General features: G+C 39.8%; 1 protein-coding gene across 4 annotated transcripts; it reads right to left on the reverse strand.

Moving 5' to 3' along the window:
* Positions 1–2,526: 2,526 nt before the first annotated feature.
* On the reverse strand, positions 2,527–17,302 carry LOC127434323 (polyadenylate-binding protein 2-B-like). Of its 4 annotated transcripts, XR_007896018.1 has the most exons (8): positions 16,822–17,300; positions 15,111–15,219; positions 14,150–14,217; positions 13,884–13,990; positions 11,730–11,817; positions 11,286–11,437; positions 3,845–4,125; positions 3,040–3,188 (listed from the first exon to the last, which is right to left on the reverse strand). XR_007896018.1 is itself a non-coding variant. In XM_051686978.1 (7 exons), exons 1-7 carry the CDS (start codon positions 16,954–16,956, stop codon positions 2,999–3,001), a joined length of 849 nt encoding a protein of 282 aa, XP_051542938.1. In that variant the 5' UTR covers positions 16,957–17,302; the 3' UTR covers positions 2,527–2,998. The 4 variants fall into 4 exon arrangements, 3 of the variants coding, with proteins under 3 accessions (XP_051542938.1, XP_051542940.1, XP_051542939.1); XM_051686978.1 differs by lacking the exon at positions 3,845–4,125 and having other exon boundaries at positions 2,527–3,188; positions 16,822–17,302; XM_051686980.1 differs by lacking the exons at positions 3,845–4,125; positions 16,822–17,300 and adding an exon at positions 16,394–16,551 and having other exon boundaries at positions 2,527–3,188.
* Positions 17,303–17,983: the final 681 nt, after the last annotated feature.

Genomic DNA, 17,983 nt, shown 5'->3' on the forward strand with positions numbered 1-17,983 from the left:
CCATAAGACTCCAGCGGTTTAATCCATATCTTCAGAAGAGATAATGATATGTGTGGGTGAGGAACAGATCAATATGAAGTCCTTTTTTACTATAAACTTCCACCTTTGACCAGCCCCAACCAGTAGGTGGCTAAACATGAAAGTCACATCCATACCAGAATGTTAAAGTGAAAGTGAAGATCATTAAAAGGGACTTAAATATTGATCTGTTTCTCACCCACACCTATCATATCGCTTCAGAAGATATGGATTAAACCACCGGAGTTTTATGGATTAATTTTATTCTGCCTTTATGGAACTTCTGAGTTCTGGTCACCATTCACTTGCATTGTTTGGACCTACAGGGCTGAGATATTTATTTGTGTTCAGCAGAAGTCAGTCAGTCATACACATCTGGGATGTCATGAGGGTGAGTAAATGATGAGAGAATTTTCGTTGTTGGGTGAACTATTCCTTTAATAATCTCTTCAGATTTCAGATATTAGTACTATACAGAAGTCTGCACTTACAGTAAAGTGTTCAGTAAATAAGCATTTATTGATGTTTCAGATGGTCATTTCTTAATACTACTGACAAATATTTCTTAAAAGGAAAAACTATGAGGAGTCCATGATGGGCCGTCTGAACATGACACATGAGCAGAGGATCAGGAAGAGAGGCTTGGTGGGAATGACATCACAGCTGGGTAACATCACACGATTCAGTGACATCACTGCTCTGACATGTGGAGAAGCACAGGTGAGCTGGACAGGTGTCATGGGAAGATTTGTTACAGTTATTATAATAAATACATTGCAATTACATGAAGGTATGTAACATTCATGTAATTCATGTATATCCTTCATGTGAATAATCTATGACCCACAGGATGTGAGCTGCAACATGCCTGATAACCTATGATCCTTCATTTTAGGAAACATTATTTGAATGTATTTTCTCTCTTTTGGCAGGACATTGATAATCCAAAACCCAAGAAAAAGAAAGTGATGAAGAAAATGAAATCAAAAAAGAGAAGTTAGTTGTTTTGTATATTAAGTGTGCTAACCAAAATACCTGCTAGTTCTGCATAATTTTTTTTTTCTTTTCAGTTTTCAGGAAACACAAGTAAAACCGCTGATGCTAAGAAATCTGCAATGAATTTCAATGTTTTTGTAGTGGTTTTTCAGAATTATAAATAAATCTGCAGTTCGTATAATTTATTGGAGGTTTTTCCGTGAATGGGTGACAAACTTTTGAAGCTCCAAAATCCACATAAGGTCAACATAAAAGTACGCCAGGTGACTGTTTAAATCCATATCTTCAGAAGCGATTAGTGTTGGTGAGAAACCGATCAATATTTAAGTCCTTTTTTCCTATAAATTCTCCCTGCTCAATCTCCACTTTCCTTTCACATTCTTTGTGCAAATCGCCCCCTGCTGGCCAGGGAGGAGAATTCATGATAAAAAAATTACTTAATGTTTCTCACCCATGGCTATCATATGTCTGAACACATGGATTTAACCACTGGAGTTGCATGGATTACTTTTATGCTACCTTTGTGGATTCTGGCGTTTAAAAATTTTGGCACCCATTCACTTGCATTGTGAGGACCTACAGAGCTAAAATATTCTTCAAAAAAAATCTTAATTTGTGCTCGGCGTAAGTCACACACATCTGGGATGGCATGAGGGTGAGTGAATTAAGAGAAAATTAAAATGTTTGGGTTAACCATCTCTTTAATTAAATTAAATATTTGAAAGGGTTGATGTCTTTTAATTCTAACGAATTTTAAAAACACACTTATGGGGGCTTGGGTAGCTCAGCGATTAAAGAATCCAGGGCATGCTGAGTGACTCCAGCCAGGTCTCCTATGCAACCAAATTGGCCCAGTTGCTAGGGAGGGTAGAGTCACATGAGGTAACCCCCTCGTGGTCGCTATAATGTGGTTCTCGCTCTCGGTGGGGCACGTGGAGAGTTGTGCGTGGATGAACAACTGTGTAAGATGTGCGGATTGACGGTCTCAGACGTGGAGGCAACTGAGATTCGTCCTCCGCCACCCGGATTGAGGCAAGTTACTACGCTACAAGGACTTAGCGCACACTGGGAATTCCAAATTGAGGAGAAGAAAAAAACCCTCCACTGAAAATAGAGCAGGAGTTTTGGATGACAGTATAAAAAAAACAGTAATGTTCACGTTTGGAGGCAACATATAAAATGTCTCAACCACACCCCACAGTACAAAAGACTAGCAGATTGACAGCTTGCTTTTATTGCTGCTTGCATACTACACACAAATATGAACATGGTTTTTAACATTTATTTACGTAACAGAAGGATAATGAAAACAAATGTAATACTAGATTATGTGCACTGAACACCAATTTAAACACACATGGGTCATATACAACCCACACATACTTTGATCCACATATGCATTTTAAGGTTAATTTAAATATAGCCACCAGTTGTGTTACATTATAGCCCCTATGAGTTAATTAGGCTAAAAGTCTTAAACATTACACCCAACAGAAGACAAGACACTTCAGGTACTTTTTACACAATGTCTTTTATTTTTTTTCTAATTACAGACTCATGGGTTAAAAATAAAATAAAAAAGGAAACCATCTTTTCTCTTTTCTTCCATACCCACTCCCCCCATCTGAAAAAGGGAAAACGATAAACATAAACAAGAATACCTCTCCACAAAAATCCCCCTCCCTCCCCCTAAAATAAAAGCTCTGAATCCCTCCATATGTAACCAATACCTTTAGCCCACGCATTAGTGCTCCATCGTGCCCTAACTGCACTGTGCACTGAGAAAGACAAGGCCCTAGAAGAACCCTCCCCTTCAACCTGCCTTTCTCACTCGCTCGCAATTTAAGCGGCCATTGCTCTATCATGGCTCTGCCTTTCACAATATAAATTTGTGTGGTGGATGTGTGGCGTGTATGCGCTGTGTATGTGTATGTCTGTGTTAACATGGGCCTGGTGCATCTCAGTATATTCATGTTGTTGAAGCTCAGCGCTTGTTATTGTAATAAATGCCTCCCGCATTGTGCCGGTGGTCGCCCTGTCCCCCACCCCCCCACACAGAGAGGATGGGGTGAGTGTGCATAGCGGGAGCAGAAAGAGAGAGAGATGCTGCCGAGACAGTGGGGGGCGCTGCGGCCACGGGAGGAGGGGTAGTCAGCCTCCACTGGTCTTGAAACCTGAAACGACAAGAAGTGGTCTAATATACAAAGAGAGAGCGAGAGGGGGGGTGGGGTGAGGGAGAAGCACAGGGACACAGGAAGGAGAAACAAATGATTGGGAATGGCTTACGACAGCATGAGACCAAAAAAAGAAAGAAAAGTTTTTGTAAAATAGGGAAAAAATAAAATAAAAAAAAAACAGCTTTTAGGCCATGCCATTGTACAGTCGTTGTATGATGTGAAAATGATTCAAGAACAATAGAACTTAAAAACAATGCCGAACTGTTGGAATAACACAGGTGGAGTAGGAGGTAATCCAAGAGAGGGATGAACAGGAAAGAAATCAGTGCTGGAGGGGGAAAAAGGGATTCTAGAGAGCACAGACAAATAATAGAATATGATTCTCAAATAGCACAACTTAGTGAAAACAATAACATTGCTATTGCAATTTTACATATTCACGGTACAATAAAAAAAAAAAAAAAAAAAAAAAAGTTAACATTTTTTTCTTTTGCCTTTGTGTGCAAACACGAGGGGGGTGGGGGTTGGGGGCTGTTCGGTGAGAGAAATCACAGCCAGACAAAAGGACACACATCTGCAGCCTGAGATTACATCATCTTCTTAAATTTCAACAAATGCCAACAAATCTCCCCGACTGCCATATTGTACCTTACCAGGGTGATCGCAATATCTCCTCACACGCACGCGCACACACAATCGCACACTGCGGCCAGTCAGTCTGTCTTTCCGGGAGATGCTCTGTTTTTCTTTTCATTTTTTCTCTTTTTTTTTTTTTTTTGTCTTTTTCTTCTTTTTTTCCTTCCTTTTTTGAGAGGGGTCTTTTTTCTTTTTTTTTTTTTTTTTAAATGGGGACATGGGGTGATAGTAAAGGGGGTTCATGGGGGTAGGGAGGTATTAGTAAGGGGAGTACCACGATGTTGATCGCCCTCGGCCCCTGGAAAAGAGAGAGAAAAAGAGGGTGAGTTTTTTTGTTTTTTTTTTGGTTGATTTAAGACGACGGACACCAATTTTTTGGGTAAGATGTTTCTGTGTTTGTGGGTGAGTATATAATATGCATTTCTTTAAAAAGTATTTAACGGGTTTAACGACAGGGTTAAGGATTACGCATAAAATTTGCACTCATGTTTCAGGTATACAGAAAATAGAAAATGCAATATATAGATTCAAATAGTGATTGATGCAACCATATTTAAAAATACAGTAAGTGCAAATTGTGATAAAGGGAAGCTGAGGAAGATTATCCAACAGCAAAATGTGTGTGCAGTAGTTCTATTCAAGCTTTAGATATGAGCTAGTGTCCAGTGTAGGGGACAGTGAAAGCAGTCTCTCCCTCTTTCTCTCTCTCTGTAAGGGCGGTTCCTGTGGTCTCTGTAAGGGAGAGATACTGGGGACACGAACCCTCATACACATGCACACACAGTTACAGTCGATGACACATACCTCTGCTGTCTCCACACATGGAGTGAGCCACAGAGCACACACATACAGTTGAAGTCAGAAGTTTACATACACCTTAGCCAAATACATTTAAACTCAGTTTTTCACAACTCCTGACATTTAATCATAGAAAACAATCCCTGCCTTAGGTCAGTTAGGATCACTACTTTATTTTAAGAATGAGAAATGTCACAATAATAGAAGAGAGAATGATTTATTTCAGCTTTTATTACTTTCATCACATTCCCAGTGGGTCAGTAGTTTACATACACTTTGTTAGTATTTGGTTGCATTGCCTTAAATAGTTTAACTTGAGTCAAACTTTTGGGTAGCCTTCCACAAGCTTCTCACAATAAGTTGCTGGAAGTTTGGCCCATTCCTCTAGACAGAACTGGTGTAACTGATTCAGGTTTGAAGGCCTCCTTGCTCGCACATGTTTTTTCAGTTCTGCCCACAAATTTTCTATAAGATTGAGGTCAGGGCTTTGTGATGGCCACTCCAATACCTTGACTTTGTTGTCCATAAGCCATTTTGCCACAACTTTGGATGTCCTAAATGACTTGCCAAAACTACAGTTTGCTAATATGAAATCTGTGGAGTGGTTAAAACTTCAACCTAAGTGTATGTAAACTTCTGTCTTTTTTTCTCCCCAATTTGGAATGCCCAATTCCCAATGCACTCTAAGACCTCATGGTGGCATAGTGACTTGCTTCAATCCAGGTGGCAGAGGACGAATCTCAGTTGCCTCTGCGTCTGAGACCGTCAATCCGCGCAATTTATCACATGGCTTGTTGAGCGCGTTACCGCGGAGACGTAGCGTGTGTGGAGGCTTCACGCTATTCTCCGCGACATCCACGCACAACTCACCACATGCCCCACCGAGAGCGAAAACCATATTATAGAGACCATGAGGAGGTTACCCCATGTGACTCTACCCTCACTAGCAACCGGGCTGGAATCACTCCAGTGGTGGTAGTCAGCGTCTTTACTCGCTGAGCTACCCAGGCCCCCGACTTTGTTGTCTTTAAGCCATTTTGCCACAACTTGAGGTATGCTTGGGGTCATTGTCCATTTGGAAGACCCATTTGCGACCGAGCTTTAACTTCCTCACTGATGTCTTGAGACATTGTTTCAATATATCAACATTTTTCTTCCTCACGATGACATCTATTTTGTGAAGTGCACCAGTCCCTCCTGCAGCAAAGCACCCCCACGAACATGCTTCATGCTTGGGATGGTGTTCATCAGCTTGCAAGCCTCACCCTTTTTCCTCCAAACATAAAGATGGTCATTATGGCCAAACAGTTCAATTTGTTTTTCATCAGAGCAGAGGACATTTCTCCAAAAAGAAAGATCTTTGTCCCCATGTGCACTTGCAAACTGTAGTCTGGCTTTTTTATGGCGGTTTTGGAGCAGTGACTTCTTCCTTGTCGAGCAGCCTTTCAGGTTATGTCGATATAGGACTCATTTTACTGTGGATTTAGATACTTGTCTACCAGTTTCCTCCAGCATTTTCACAAGGTCCTTTGCTGTTGTTCTGGGATTGATTTGCACTTTTCGCACCAAACTATGTTCATCTCTAGGAGACAGAATGCGTTCCTGAGCGGTATGATGGCTGCATGGTCCCATGGTGTTTATACTTGCGTACTACTGTTTGTACAGATAAACGTGGTACCTTCAGGCATTTGGAAATAGCTCCCAAGGATGAACCAGACTTGTGGAGGTCCAAAAATGTTTTTTTTTTTTCTGAGGTCTTGGCTGATTTCTTTTGATTTTCCCATGATGTCAAGAAACAAGGCACTGAGTTTGAGGGTAGGCCTTAAAATACAGCCACAGGTACACCCCCAATTGACTCCAATTGCCTAAAATAAGCTAATTGCCTAAAGGCTTGACATCATTTTCTGGAATTATCCAAGCTGCTTGAAGGCACAGTTAACTTGGTGAATGTAATCTTCTGCCCCCCAGAACGGTGATATAATCAATTAAAAAGTGAAACATTATGTCTGTAAACAATTGTTGAAAAACTTACTCGTGTCATGTTCTAAACGACTTGTCAAAACTATAGTTTGCTAATATGAAATCTGTGGAGTGGTTAAATGAGTTTTTATGACTTCAACCTAAGTATATGTAAACTTCTGACTGCAACTGTATATACATCAATAAAAGCAGGGACATCCATTCGGCAGCCAGAGTCACTCCAACACTACACGTCATTCACACAAACCCCCCCCCCAAGAACAGCCTGTGCACTCGTTGGCACAGAACCTCTTGCATGTTATTGGTTAGATACAAATATTTTCAATATCAGGCTGCAGGAATGAACCCTCCATTCTGGAAGTGAACACATTATTCATGCAAGGGGGTGAAAATGAACCAAAATGGTCTTTTCTGTACCAAACACACACTTGCCTTTTACGTGTTATTTAGAGCGGAGCTTGATATCAGACCAAATCAGATACATATTCAACAGTTACCTTATTTTACAATAGATCTTCTTTTTGATCCTACTGCATAATGCTGGCTAATTATAATGATCTAAAGACAGTGATCTAACAAAAAGCAATCTGAAATACACTACCGGTCAAAAGTTTTTAAACACTTATTCTTTATTATAATTTTTCACATTTTAAAATAATAGTAGTATTTATCAAAACTATGGAATAACATAAATGGAACTAAGGGAATTATGTTGTGACTAAACAAAATCCAAAATAAATCAAAACTGTGTTATATTTTAGCATCTTCAAAGTAGTCACCTTTTGCCTAGAATTTGCAGAAATGTACTCTTGACATTTTCACAACCAACTTCTTGAGGTATTACCCTGGGATGCTTTTTAAACAGTATTGAAGGAGTTCCCATCTATGTTGGGCACTTATTGGCTGCTTTTCTTTATTATTTGGTCCAAGTCATCAATTTCAAAAACTCTTAATTAAGTTTTAGTTTTATAATGAAATAAATTAATATGGTGGCACAATTATATTTTTGTCTACAAAACTAATTTCAAACATTTAAGCATATGCCTTCAGATCAAAAGATTTTTAAGATCATGAGAAACATTTCAGTCAAGTGTTTCAAAACTTTTGACCAGTAGTATATATTTCAAATGAGGATATCTAAAACCAATTTGAAAGCCATAAGGCCAAAGTATACTTTGGGTGTGCGTGTCACGGATCGCTTAGTGCACAATGAGGGTGATGCAAATTGCGTCATCAGCACAGCCGCGTGGCTTGACCGCGCCACCCAGATTTTCTTGAATTGCGCACACAGCTGAGGACCGCGTGCATCATCTGCACATGCGCTGGCCATTGATTGTAATAAAAGTTCAATGCAGTTGTAGTGTGCATGTGTCGAACGCGTTCCTATTTGTTTGCAGTCAGAAAAGTAAACTCACAAAGGCAACGCGGTCAACCAGGTGCGAGGCGATAAGGAACATGCAAAAACAAAGTATACCTAGTCCTTTAAGTTTCGTCTCCATATCACTAACCAAAGCTCCACTCGAGAGAAGGGAAAAAAAAAAAAAAGCCAATGTGTGGCAGTGTACGTTCAAGAGTTTCCCCAAACAAACTGATGTACATGATTCTGATCCATAGAATGCCTTTACCCTCCCAGATCCCGTCATGAGGTTCTTGTGATCTCTCAAAGGCCAGGAAACATAGGACTTTTTTTTACATTTCTGGGTTTGGAACACAGAAGCAAACTAGGCTGTAGAGTGGTAAATTTCTATAAAAAGTACATGGGATATCTAAGTAAATATTTGAGTTACCATTTGCTCCAAAATTTGAGACCCCTTTGCAGCAGTATTAAAAATTTCTTTGTTTTTGTTCAATTTAGGGACTGTTACGAGTTCAATTCAAGTTAAGCTCAATCAACAGCATTTGTGGCATAATGTTGATTACCACAAAAATAACTGACTTGCTTATTACGGGTGTACTGATCCACTGATCTGGATGTAAACCATCGATGCAATGTGTAAACATTGATGTCCCTTATACCAGCCATGTCCGTACACATTTCCGAAGCGCGAGTCCTCCTGAGGGTTGTGGGGATGACACAGCACGTTTCCGAAAGATTATTGGATATTACGGCTTCTTTAAATTTTCTTAAAGATCAGCAGATCAGGATAAACTTAAGGTTTGACATAATTTATGATATTTCACAGATCACAGTCATTGTTTTAGCATCTGCTTTAGGACTCATTCACCCCACAGCTGCTATTGGTGGATTTGAACTTTTCCACAAAGGAAATCGCACAAACTATGATCGCAAATAACAGTTTAAATTTTTTTTTTTCTAAAGTGCAGTCGCTGTGATGGATATGAGGCCAAATTTGATTTTATGATTTAACAAGACAAGAGCGTAGGAGTACTGTTTGTGAAAGGATATGTGAATGAATAACTAGTTCAATCAAAACCAGCCGTTTGAATATTGAATATGATGATTTTGTCAAACATTATTTACTGTATTGGAGCAATTATTAAAGCAATAAGACACTTATTGCATGTCTCAGGGTAGTTTTAATTCTTTTATAAGAGCTTTCTCAGGCTTTGGAAGTGTGGTAAATGTGTGAGGATGTGTATTCAACAACCGGTTATACTCTATGTCCGACATAATCATACAGGCATTTGGAATCAAGGTAAAACTTTTGTCGATAGTTCAGAAAGAACCTACATATACAGCATTTCATCTATGCTCTCCTGTCGGAAACAAGTTGCGAGTAAATATTTAGGACTGAAAGACTTGCGTGACCGTTGTAGATTTGACAAACTGCCACTGTAGTGTTTACCTCATTCCACAATAAGCTGTCATCAAAAGATTAATGATGAAATGTGTGATTTTTTCTTCTGCAAAGTACCCTTTTTTTGTGGATGTTTCAATATAGATACAGAATTTACACTTTTCAGAGAACTCAAAATAATCTTCAATTAGCAAGATAAAAAACTAAGTGTAAAACAGGCACATAATATTGTTTTATATCAAAATAGCACAGCTATACTTTGTTATATTAATGTTATACTGTACATTAATTTTATGAACTGGTCCATTCACTTCCATTTTAAGTGCCTTACTGTAACACTGTCACAAATGCTGTTGATTGAGCTTAACTTGTATTGAACTCTGAACATTCCTTTAATGTCAGGATAAAGAACACAAAGAATGTTATTAACGTAACATTTAAAATACATAAAAAGTTTGCTAGTTTTATGCTGCTAATACGACAGAAACACGTCTCCAAATCTGTGAAAAGGGTCCATCATCAAACTGGTGATGCTCAAATATTTGGCTGCCTTCTAATTTATTTGTACAACCTAAACTCCAAAATGCTAGCCAGCTGATACTGTCAATTATTAAACAATACTTGAACTTATCTTCACATATTTTAAAGCAGGTTACGGACTTCCAAACCTCTGACGAGTGCAAAGGGTCATTCCATGCTCAGAATCTTACACTGCATGAAAGGGAACTGGACCGGGATGATGGCAATGAATGTGCATGTGCCCGTTAAATTTCTTAATTCATCCTCTGTATTCTTTGTAACACGACAACACACAGGAGTTTGTACAGAGAGTGCGGACTACAAAGAGAGTTGTGCAGTTACCCCCCACAAACCCAGAGGCATATAACAGGAGCATCCATTCAAGAGGCAGGCTTTAATGATTTAAACTAAAGCACAACAAAATGCTTAAAAAATAAATAAATAAATAATAATAAAAATAAAAAAAAGTACAATGAGAAACAATAGAAATTCATACATTAGCCTCTGGTTTTTAAAATGTTTCCAAATTGAAAAGACACTGACATAATTAACATTGCTCACGTGCCACTACTTAACACATCAAGTAATAACATGCCATTCTAAAACACAAAAAGCCCACCACACACTAGCTATTGGTGGAGAGGAGAGTGATGTAGCCAATTCAGGGATGGAGATTATTAGGGGGCCATGATAGATAAGGGCCAATTGGGGAATTTGGCCAGGACACCTGGGTTACACCCCTACTCTTTACAAGAAGTGCCATGGGAGTTTTAATGACCACAGAAAGTTAGGAGCTCAGTTTAATGTCTAATCCAAAAGTCGGTGCTTTTTTTACAGTATAGTGTTCCCGTAACTATACTGGGGCATTAGGACCCACACAGACCGCAGGGTGAGCACCCCCTGCTGGCCTCCCAAATAACTCTTACAGCAGCAACCTTAGTTTTCCCCAGGAAGTCTCAAATCCAGGTACTCACCAGGCTCAACCCTGCTTAGATTCAGTGGGCAACCAGGCGAGAGCTGCAGGGTGATATGGTTACTGGCTGTAATCACTGTCAATACTCAAATGAACACACATCTCTCAATTCACAATTTGAAAAATACTATCCATCTAGCCTCCATATCACTACTACGGTTCAAATTTTCAGAGTTTGCAGATTATTAAATATGAATTTGTCCCCATCCTGTTTGAATGTTTCTACTTTTCCTTGAGCAAAACTGAGTCTCTAGGTCAAAATGGGTATAAGTAAAAATGGTTAACTGTTGGCTAGGTTAACATACACTCTCTTTGAATATAGTCAGTTAAAATCTGCCCGCTGCACACACACTTTCACAGTGGCACTCTCTGTCAGGATGAAGCCTGTGTGTCAGTCACGGTCAGTGTTTTTGTTGCCATGGTGCTCACCTGAAGGCCCGTCCTCTGCCTCTGGGTGGTGTGTAGCCACTGTAGTAGCGTGCCCGGGATGAGAAGTTTCCTCCCCGTGAGCGGAATCGGGCCCGGGGGAAACCGCGGTCTGTGGTGCTAATGCCAGGACGATTTGTTCTCTTGGCACCAACCTGTAAAAACAGTTAAAGACTTGAGAAATATAAAAAAAAAATGTACCTCCAAACTTGTACTCAATTTTTTTTTTTTATAGACTCATAAATAATAATAATAATAATAATAATAAAAAAAGGTCCTGAAATTTGTCAGCAAGTGAATAGTAAAGTCAAAACTTGGGAAAAGGAAACCAAATATTCTAATATAACCATTTTGGCTTAAAAGTTTAGCAATTAGCAAAAAATAAAAAAAACATTTTTAAAAAAGTTAACACTTCACCTTTTATATGCACTCTAGATTTCATCTCACCTTAATCTGTCTTCCTCTGAATAAGGACTCGTCCAATGCCATGGCTGTCCTGACAGACTCCTTGTCCGCAAACTCGATATATGCAAACCTTAAATGTAAACAGGCAAAACAGTCACACAAGGGCAGTCAAGGTCAACCAAAAACAACACAAAAGCTTACACTGACAATTATTTATAGTCAATTTAAACTGACAAGAGAGACTGAAAACAGTTAGGCAAATATATAAAGTGATGCATGCATCACAAACTAACCCATAAGTAAGCTCAAGTTGTAAAGGATTTTTGTAAATAACAAACATGTAAACAGAACACTTTTCACAGTATCTGTGATTAAGGCATTACATCAAACATTACACCATGCAATGGAAATGTCAGCAAATTAATGGGAAGCAGCTTGAAAATACAGTGCACCAAAAAAGCAAAGAGTTAGAGAACAATCTCACATCTCTATGACATATACTCCAGTGTTAATAGCCTTTAAGTCCACATATAGGAGTGTAAAAACTTTCTACCTCAAAAAAACAAAAAACAAAAAAAAAACAAAACAAAAAAAAAAAAAACAAGCCATATTCATTACTGCCATGGCTAGTAAAGTGCCTACAGACATTGAACCCAAGAGTTGAGGCAAAAAGATTGGAATATTAAAGTATCTATGTTCTAAGTTCTACAGTCTTAGGGCTGAAAAAGTGTTCAAGTTTTTGAATAATTCATGATTTTATACGAAGCCATGTTTTACTACACACAAATTTACTAAATTATGCTTCATCACCAGTACCACTGCCAATACTCCCCAATCAAATTCCAGAATAGTGTGTTCATTATTTTAATGGCCACAGTTCAATCTGTGGCTTCTCTGCATGGTGAAATGTTTTAGTCCAAAGCATTAATCCTTCTCTAAATCTAATATGTTTGTCCTGTCATTGAGATGCCATAGAACTGAAGGTAGGAGTTATGACCACGGGTTATTAACCGAAAATTCTCCATATTTTTCCCTAACACTGATGGATAATTTCAAATTCTGTCCGTCATTTTGATAGATTAAAAAATAATAATAATGTTACCTAGTGTATCAGTTTTGACTTAACATTCTCTCTCACACACAACTGCTTTTAATAGTAATAAACGGCACACACACTCACTGTGCTTGTGCCATTTATTGCCATTAAAATGTGTATTAACAGGTGCCATCACCATTAACACCTGGTAATATGAGTCTCTTTTGACCAATTGCGTTCAGATTTCGAGGAGAGGGTCTCTGAATTAATGACTGCATGTATCAGTCATTACGTTAGTTTGTTACTGCACGATTAGTGTGTTACTTTATAAAAATAAAGCGCAAAAAATAATAAAAAGCATGAAAAAAGAGGTGCATGTTTTCTGCCAATTACTTGCATATTATCACAAACAGAAATACGTTACGTTAAATACGTTAACAGCAGAAATAAGTTATTTTAGAAGAGTCCCTGTACAAGAGCTTCAGAGATGTGTATGCTTCTCATCTGTGACACTTTGTGATATCAGAAACACTGAAAAAGTTCTGTGAAATTGTGCATGTACGTATGCACATTTTCAAATGTTCCAATCAGATGTTTCTTTCTTTAATAGCTGCAAGTAGTTGGTAAATCTTGTTTTAGCATGGTTGACTGACAGGTAGAACTTTCACCCAAGATGTCACAACACTTGAATTTGGGGAGTCAAAAAAATACATAATTTAAGCCTATCCACTGTCATGTATATGCCATAATGGATGCTACGCCCCTGACTGTAGTACTTACTAAAACACGTATGACTTATAAAAACAGACCCGGTCTGTCTACATTAACTCGGATTAAATCTGTGTTTTGGTTTCATAACGCGCTCTGTCCACACTGCCGTTTTCATAAGTTGCTCATCCACACTGAAATGTAGGAAAACTCTTAAAATCCCCTTACTGTGCACGTGAAAAATTGTCCTCGTTTTCAAAAGGTTTAGTTTTCGCTGACAAAAACGCTGTCTCAGTGTGGACGGAAGACCAAAATGTTGAGAAAAAGATGCGTTTTCAAACGAAAACGTATTAGTGTGGACATGGCCTCAGCCCTTCAGAGCGACGGATAACGATTTTTTCTAGTGCAACCTTTGGTTATGATGGACAAATTGAAGAGAATGTATTAGTTACCCCTTGGGGTGTCCTGTAAACTTGTCACACAAGATGGTGACTCGGTTTACGGAGCCACAGCCATGGAAGTGCGCCTCCAGCTCTTCTGCTGTCGCACCATAATCCACCTGCAAGAGAGAGAGAAAGAATCTAAAAATCTAATGCCAAGGTATTATTACCATACCTAACATCTCAATAATTATGCAGAGGTTGATATAAAAAGTACAAAACTATCTGAATATAGGTTGTGACAGACTAATAAATGCTGGGTGAACAATTAACCATACATTTCCAACGTAAATAGACCTCCCATCAGCTTCCATCTTCTCTTCGATGGACATGATGACAGGGCCGGCTGCAAAGAGAAAACAAACCATCCGCCAATGTATGACTTCATGTGCAAGTTTGCAATTTAAACACTTTGGGTGCTTCTCATTTCTGAAATTGTGCATCCTCGTTTCTTTTCCTCGCTTCCTAACTCCACCCCTCTTAGGAAACGAGGAAAGTATGGAAGGAAAGGAAACGAGGACAGAGGAATCTAAGCAAGACGGATTTGTAAAATGAAATGACCTTGCTCAATCTTGTCATGTCAGAGTGCGCTTTTGTGCAGCTGCAATACCTCGGAGTACTTGCCATTATGTTATTGAAACTTTATTAATATATTCATAATAAATCCAAATAACTGAAGATGCACTGTAGAAGTATGTGACAAATATGGTTTATTTAAACCACTAAGGTGAAACATGACTTAAAACGGTTGTGCGTGATGTGAAGGAGAATTCATGCATGCGTCAGGTGCTTCGACCAAAAGGTCTTCCGCATAGAATGCTCGTGTTTCCTCGCTCAAGCGTCCTCGATAAGCTTCCTCCGTCCTCAATCCTCGCCTCCTCTTGGTCCGATAAGAGAATTGATACGTCCTTAATGATGGCGGACTTTGATTTCCGGATCACAGGCTTGAGGATAGAGGAGCGAGGAAACGGGGATGCGCAATTTAGGAAATTAAAAGCACCCTTTATCGGTGAGGTTATTGTATAGCTTCATAGCTAAAATCTAGGTTTCGTTCTGTTCTTAGACAAAATATCTCAATTGACCTCAAACAAACCAGTGCTCATTATACTTTTTCCTCTAATGTAGTCCTATTTATCAGCACAGTCTTTTATGCAGTGCTCTCTTTCAGTACTCATTTGTGCACAATTTTTCCTTAAGACTTGCTCGTTCACCCTCCCTCATTCGTCCAGTCTCACTCACCAGGTGGAGGACTGAGGTTCATCTGTTTCTCCACTTCGTTCTGTAGCTCCTTCAGTTTCTCTGCCTCCTCCTCCATCTCTCTCACACGGGCTTTGATTGCCTCCAGCTCCTGAAAAGACAAAATAATATCCATATATAATCCACATCCTTCTATCAAAACATTAAACATTAGGCAATCAAAGCCTGTATTGCAGATATTATTAATAGTTACTTTGCATTACTTGATCCTTCAGATTAAAACAAAATGCATCAAAATCATTCAGAAAAACTTGGATCTGGAGCAAACCCGTGTGCTTGCTACCGTTTTAAGCATGTGAGATTTATTGCCAAAAATGCATAAACTTTCATTATTTTCAGCAGTGATCATGGACACAGCATGCACATGCATTCTCACACATGTGATTATGCACTTGAGCGCGTTCAAACCGCCTTTTATTATCATTTAAAGCACACTGTCCAGTCAGAAAGATACCCTTGCAGCACAGCCACCCCCTAAGCATGATGCCATCCGTGCACGCATCAATGTGAGTGAGCGAGCAAACACACTTTTGGCATGTTCACGCACACGCGCGCGCACAGTTTCGGCAGTACTGCATTGCAGGGCAGTGAGAGACACTCTCGACCTTCCTAAAGTAACAGCACGCATGTGATTCCATTTACGCAGTTAAATCAAGCAAGTCTAAACAACACCTTTGTTACCAATAAGGATACATGATCATCTGCATACAAAGTGACTCGAGTGATTAAATAATGCTCATAAACAGAGCACAATATCTTAAAGAAAGAACGAGGCATGTAGAAGTGCATAAGCACGTAAATGCATGCCAGTCTCTTGATCCAGTAACGTTAACGTGTATGGAAAGAGGAGCACCAGCCCAACCCTAATGCGCCGCACCCTTGGAAACCAATCCACCATCTCCATCCCAAAATGCATCGACGTCCATAAGCAGTGTTTAAACACGAAACACATCGAACACAATGACCATGGCATTTGCAGATGTGTATAAACATCTACGAGGCAACACTACGGTGCATTAACTCGTTACCCTTGTATGCTACCAACGCGATGCAATTCAAAAACGGATCATCTAAGCATATCGCGCCTATTTTTTTTCATACGTGACACACATCGCATAAAGCGATCTTTTTTTCTTTTTTCCATTTAAGAAGCCGACAACAATCAGCGCGCGAGACGCAGTTAACAATACGACTTACTTCTTTACGCCACAAAAGCAGCTGTTGTCAACATCTAATATTTCTGATAAGAAAAGAGGCGTGTTTACCGTGAGCCGTCTACTTCTTTGTGGATGAACCCACACTGCTGCGGCTAATGGCGGCCTGCCCTACCCTCGCCCCAGTCTCTTCATATCCCGTCTCGCATTTTTGCGATGAAGATTTTTTTCCCCGCTAGGTCGACAGATCTGGCGCAGAGGAACCCAAAGCGATGTTGCGCCAACATGGCGGCCAGCAGCACGCATGCCACTCACTAATTCTACTGCACTGCGTGAGCCACAATGGCGGACAAACCGACATGGAAAATCCGGTTTCACGCTCACATGATTATTTGTTTTTTCGGTTTAGAATTTCCATATTTCTTATGAGGTATTAAGATGGAAACATAAGATGAAAGGTAGTGTTTTAAGATGTAGTGTTCTAGACACAAAACTGAAACTAGATGTTAAACAGCGAATACAATGCGTTCTTCACTCACCGGATCTTCAATAGCGGCCTCTCCCTCGTCAAATCCCGGTTCTTCATCGCCGACGCCTGGGTCTTCAAGTTCTGAGTGACCCGGGTCTGAGTCCAGCAGAGACTCCTCTGCCAGTCCGTTACCGAACTCCGCCATCGCCTGATTCCCGGTGGTCCGACGCGCCTCGTGGCTGCACTACAGGCCGCGAGTCTCGCAAAGGGGGGAGCGCGAGAGAGCGTCAGGGGAGGGAATAAAAAACGGCGGAAAACGCCGCTCACTAAAGTTAAAATGGGGAATAAATAGCCCGCCTCGTTTCGTCTGAAGCTCCAACGTGTCCTCTAGCGGAAGAAAAAAAAACTCTTTAACCAAATGTAAATAGATTTCGTTTCGCCAACAGCTTTGGAAGCGACGTACAACTCTATTTACATTAGAAATCTATTTCAGTTCAGCAAATGTATACTCTTCGCGAGGGCTCGTGTGTTCCAGAACAGAAATGGAAGCCGTGGGCGGGGATTCAGAACACTGCAGGCGCACTATCGAGAGGTGATTGGTCAATTCTGTCTATTAGACACACCCTCCTAACGTATCGAGGTCTACTATTGGTGCTCGATCTGGACATTTCCCTGAGCTCACCACTAAGACTTTTTCAACAGCGACGGTGATTGGATGACAACAGCGTCATTCACCACTCATAGACCACAGCATGGATATACTATGAATGCTCCATGGATTCCCGATATGTGAATGTGAAATCACCCGAGGCCACTAAAAACGTGAATATTTTGTCGTATACCTTACTTGACACGAACCTCAATGGGCCTCATTCATGAAAATTTCGTGAACATATGAAAGAATTGGGAGTAATTTCCGCGTAAAATGGAGCTTCCCGAAATTTCCCCAGATTTGTTAGTGAAACGTGTGTATGTTAGTGAATTCCAAAAGTGCGTAAATAGAGCGCGCCTGCACGTTCATTCATCATAATCCACGCTCGTTAAAACGCCATATAAGGAGGGCTTCGGACTAGCTAGTACATGAGAATAGGAAGCTTTGAACATCTACGCGAACGGTTTTTTATTTTATGGAGTGCATTCACATCGTAAAATATTGATTTAGTAAACACTCGCATGTTCTTTCTAAAAAGTAAGCGAGGAACTTACAGTCATTGCATGCGTTTGCTGTCATT

This window comes from Myxocyprinus asiaticus, chromosome 44, assembly GCF_019703515.2.
Source record: "Myxocyprinus asiaticus isolate MX2 ecotype Aquarium Trade chromosome 44, UBuf_Myxa_2, whole genome shotgun sequence".
Taxonomy (NCBI): domain Eukaryota; kingdom Metazoa; phylum Chordata; class Actinopteri; order Cypriniformes; family Catostomidae; genus Myxocyprinus; species Myxocyprinus asiaticus.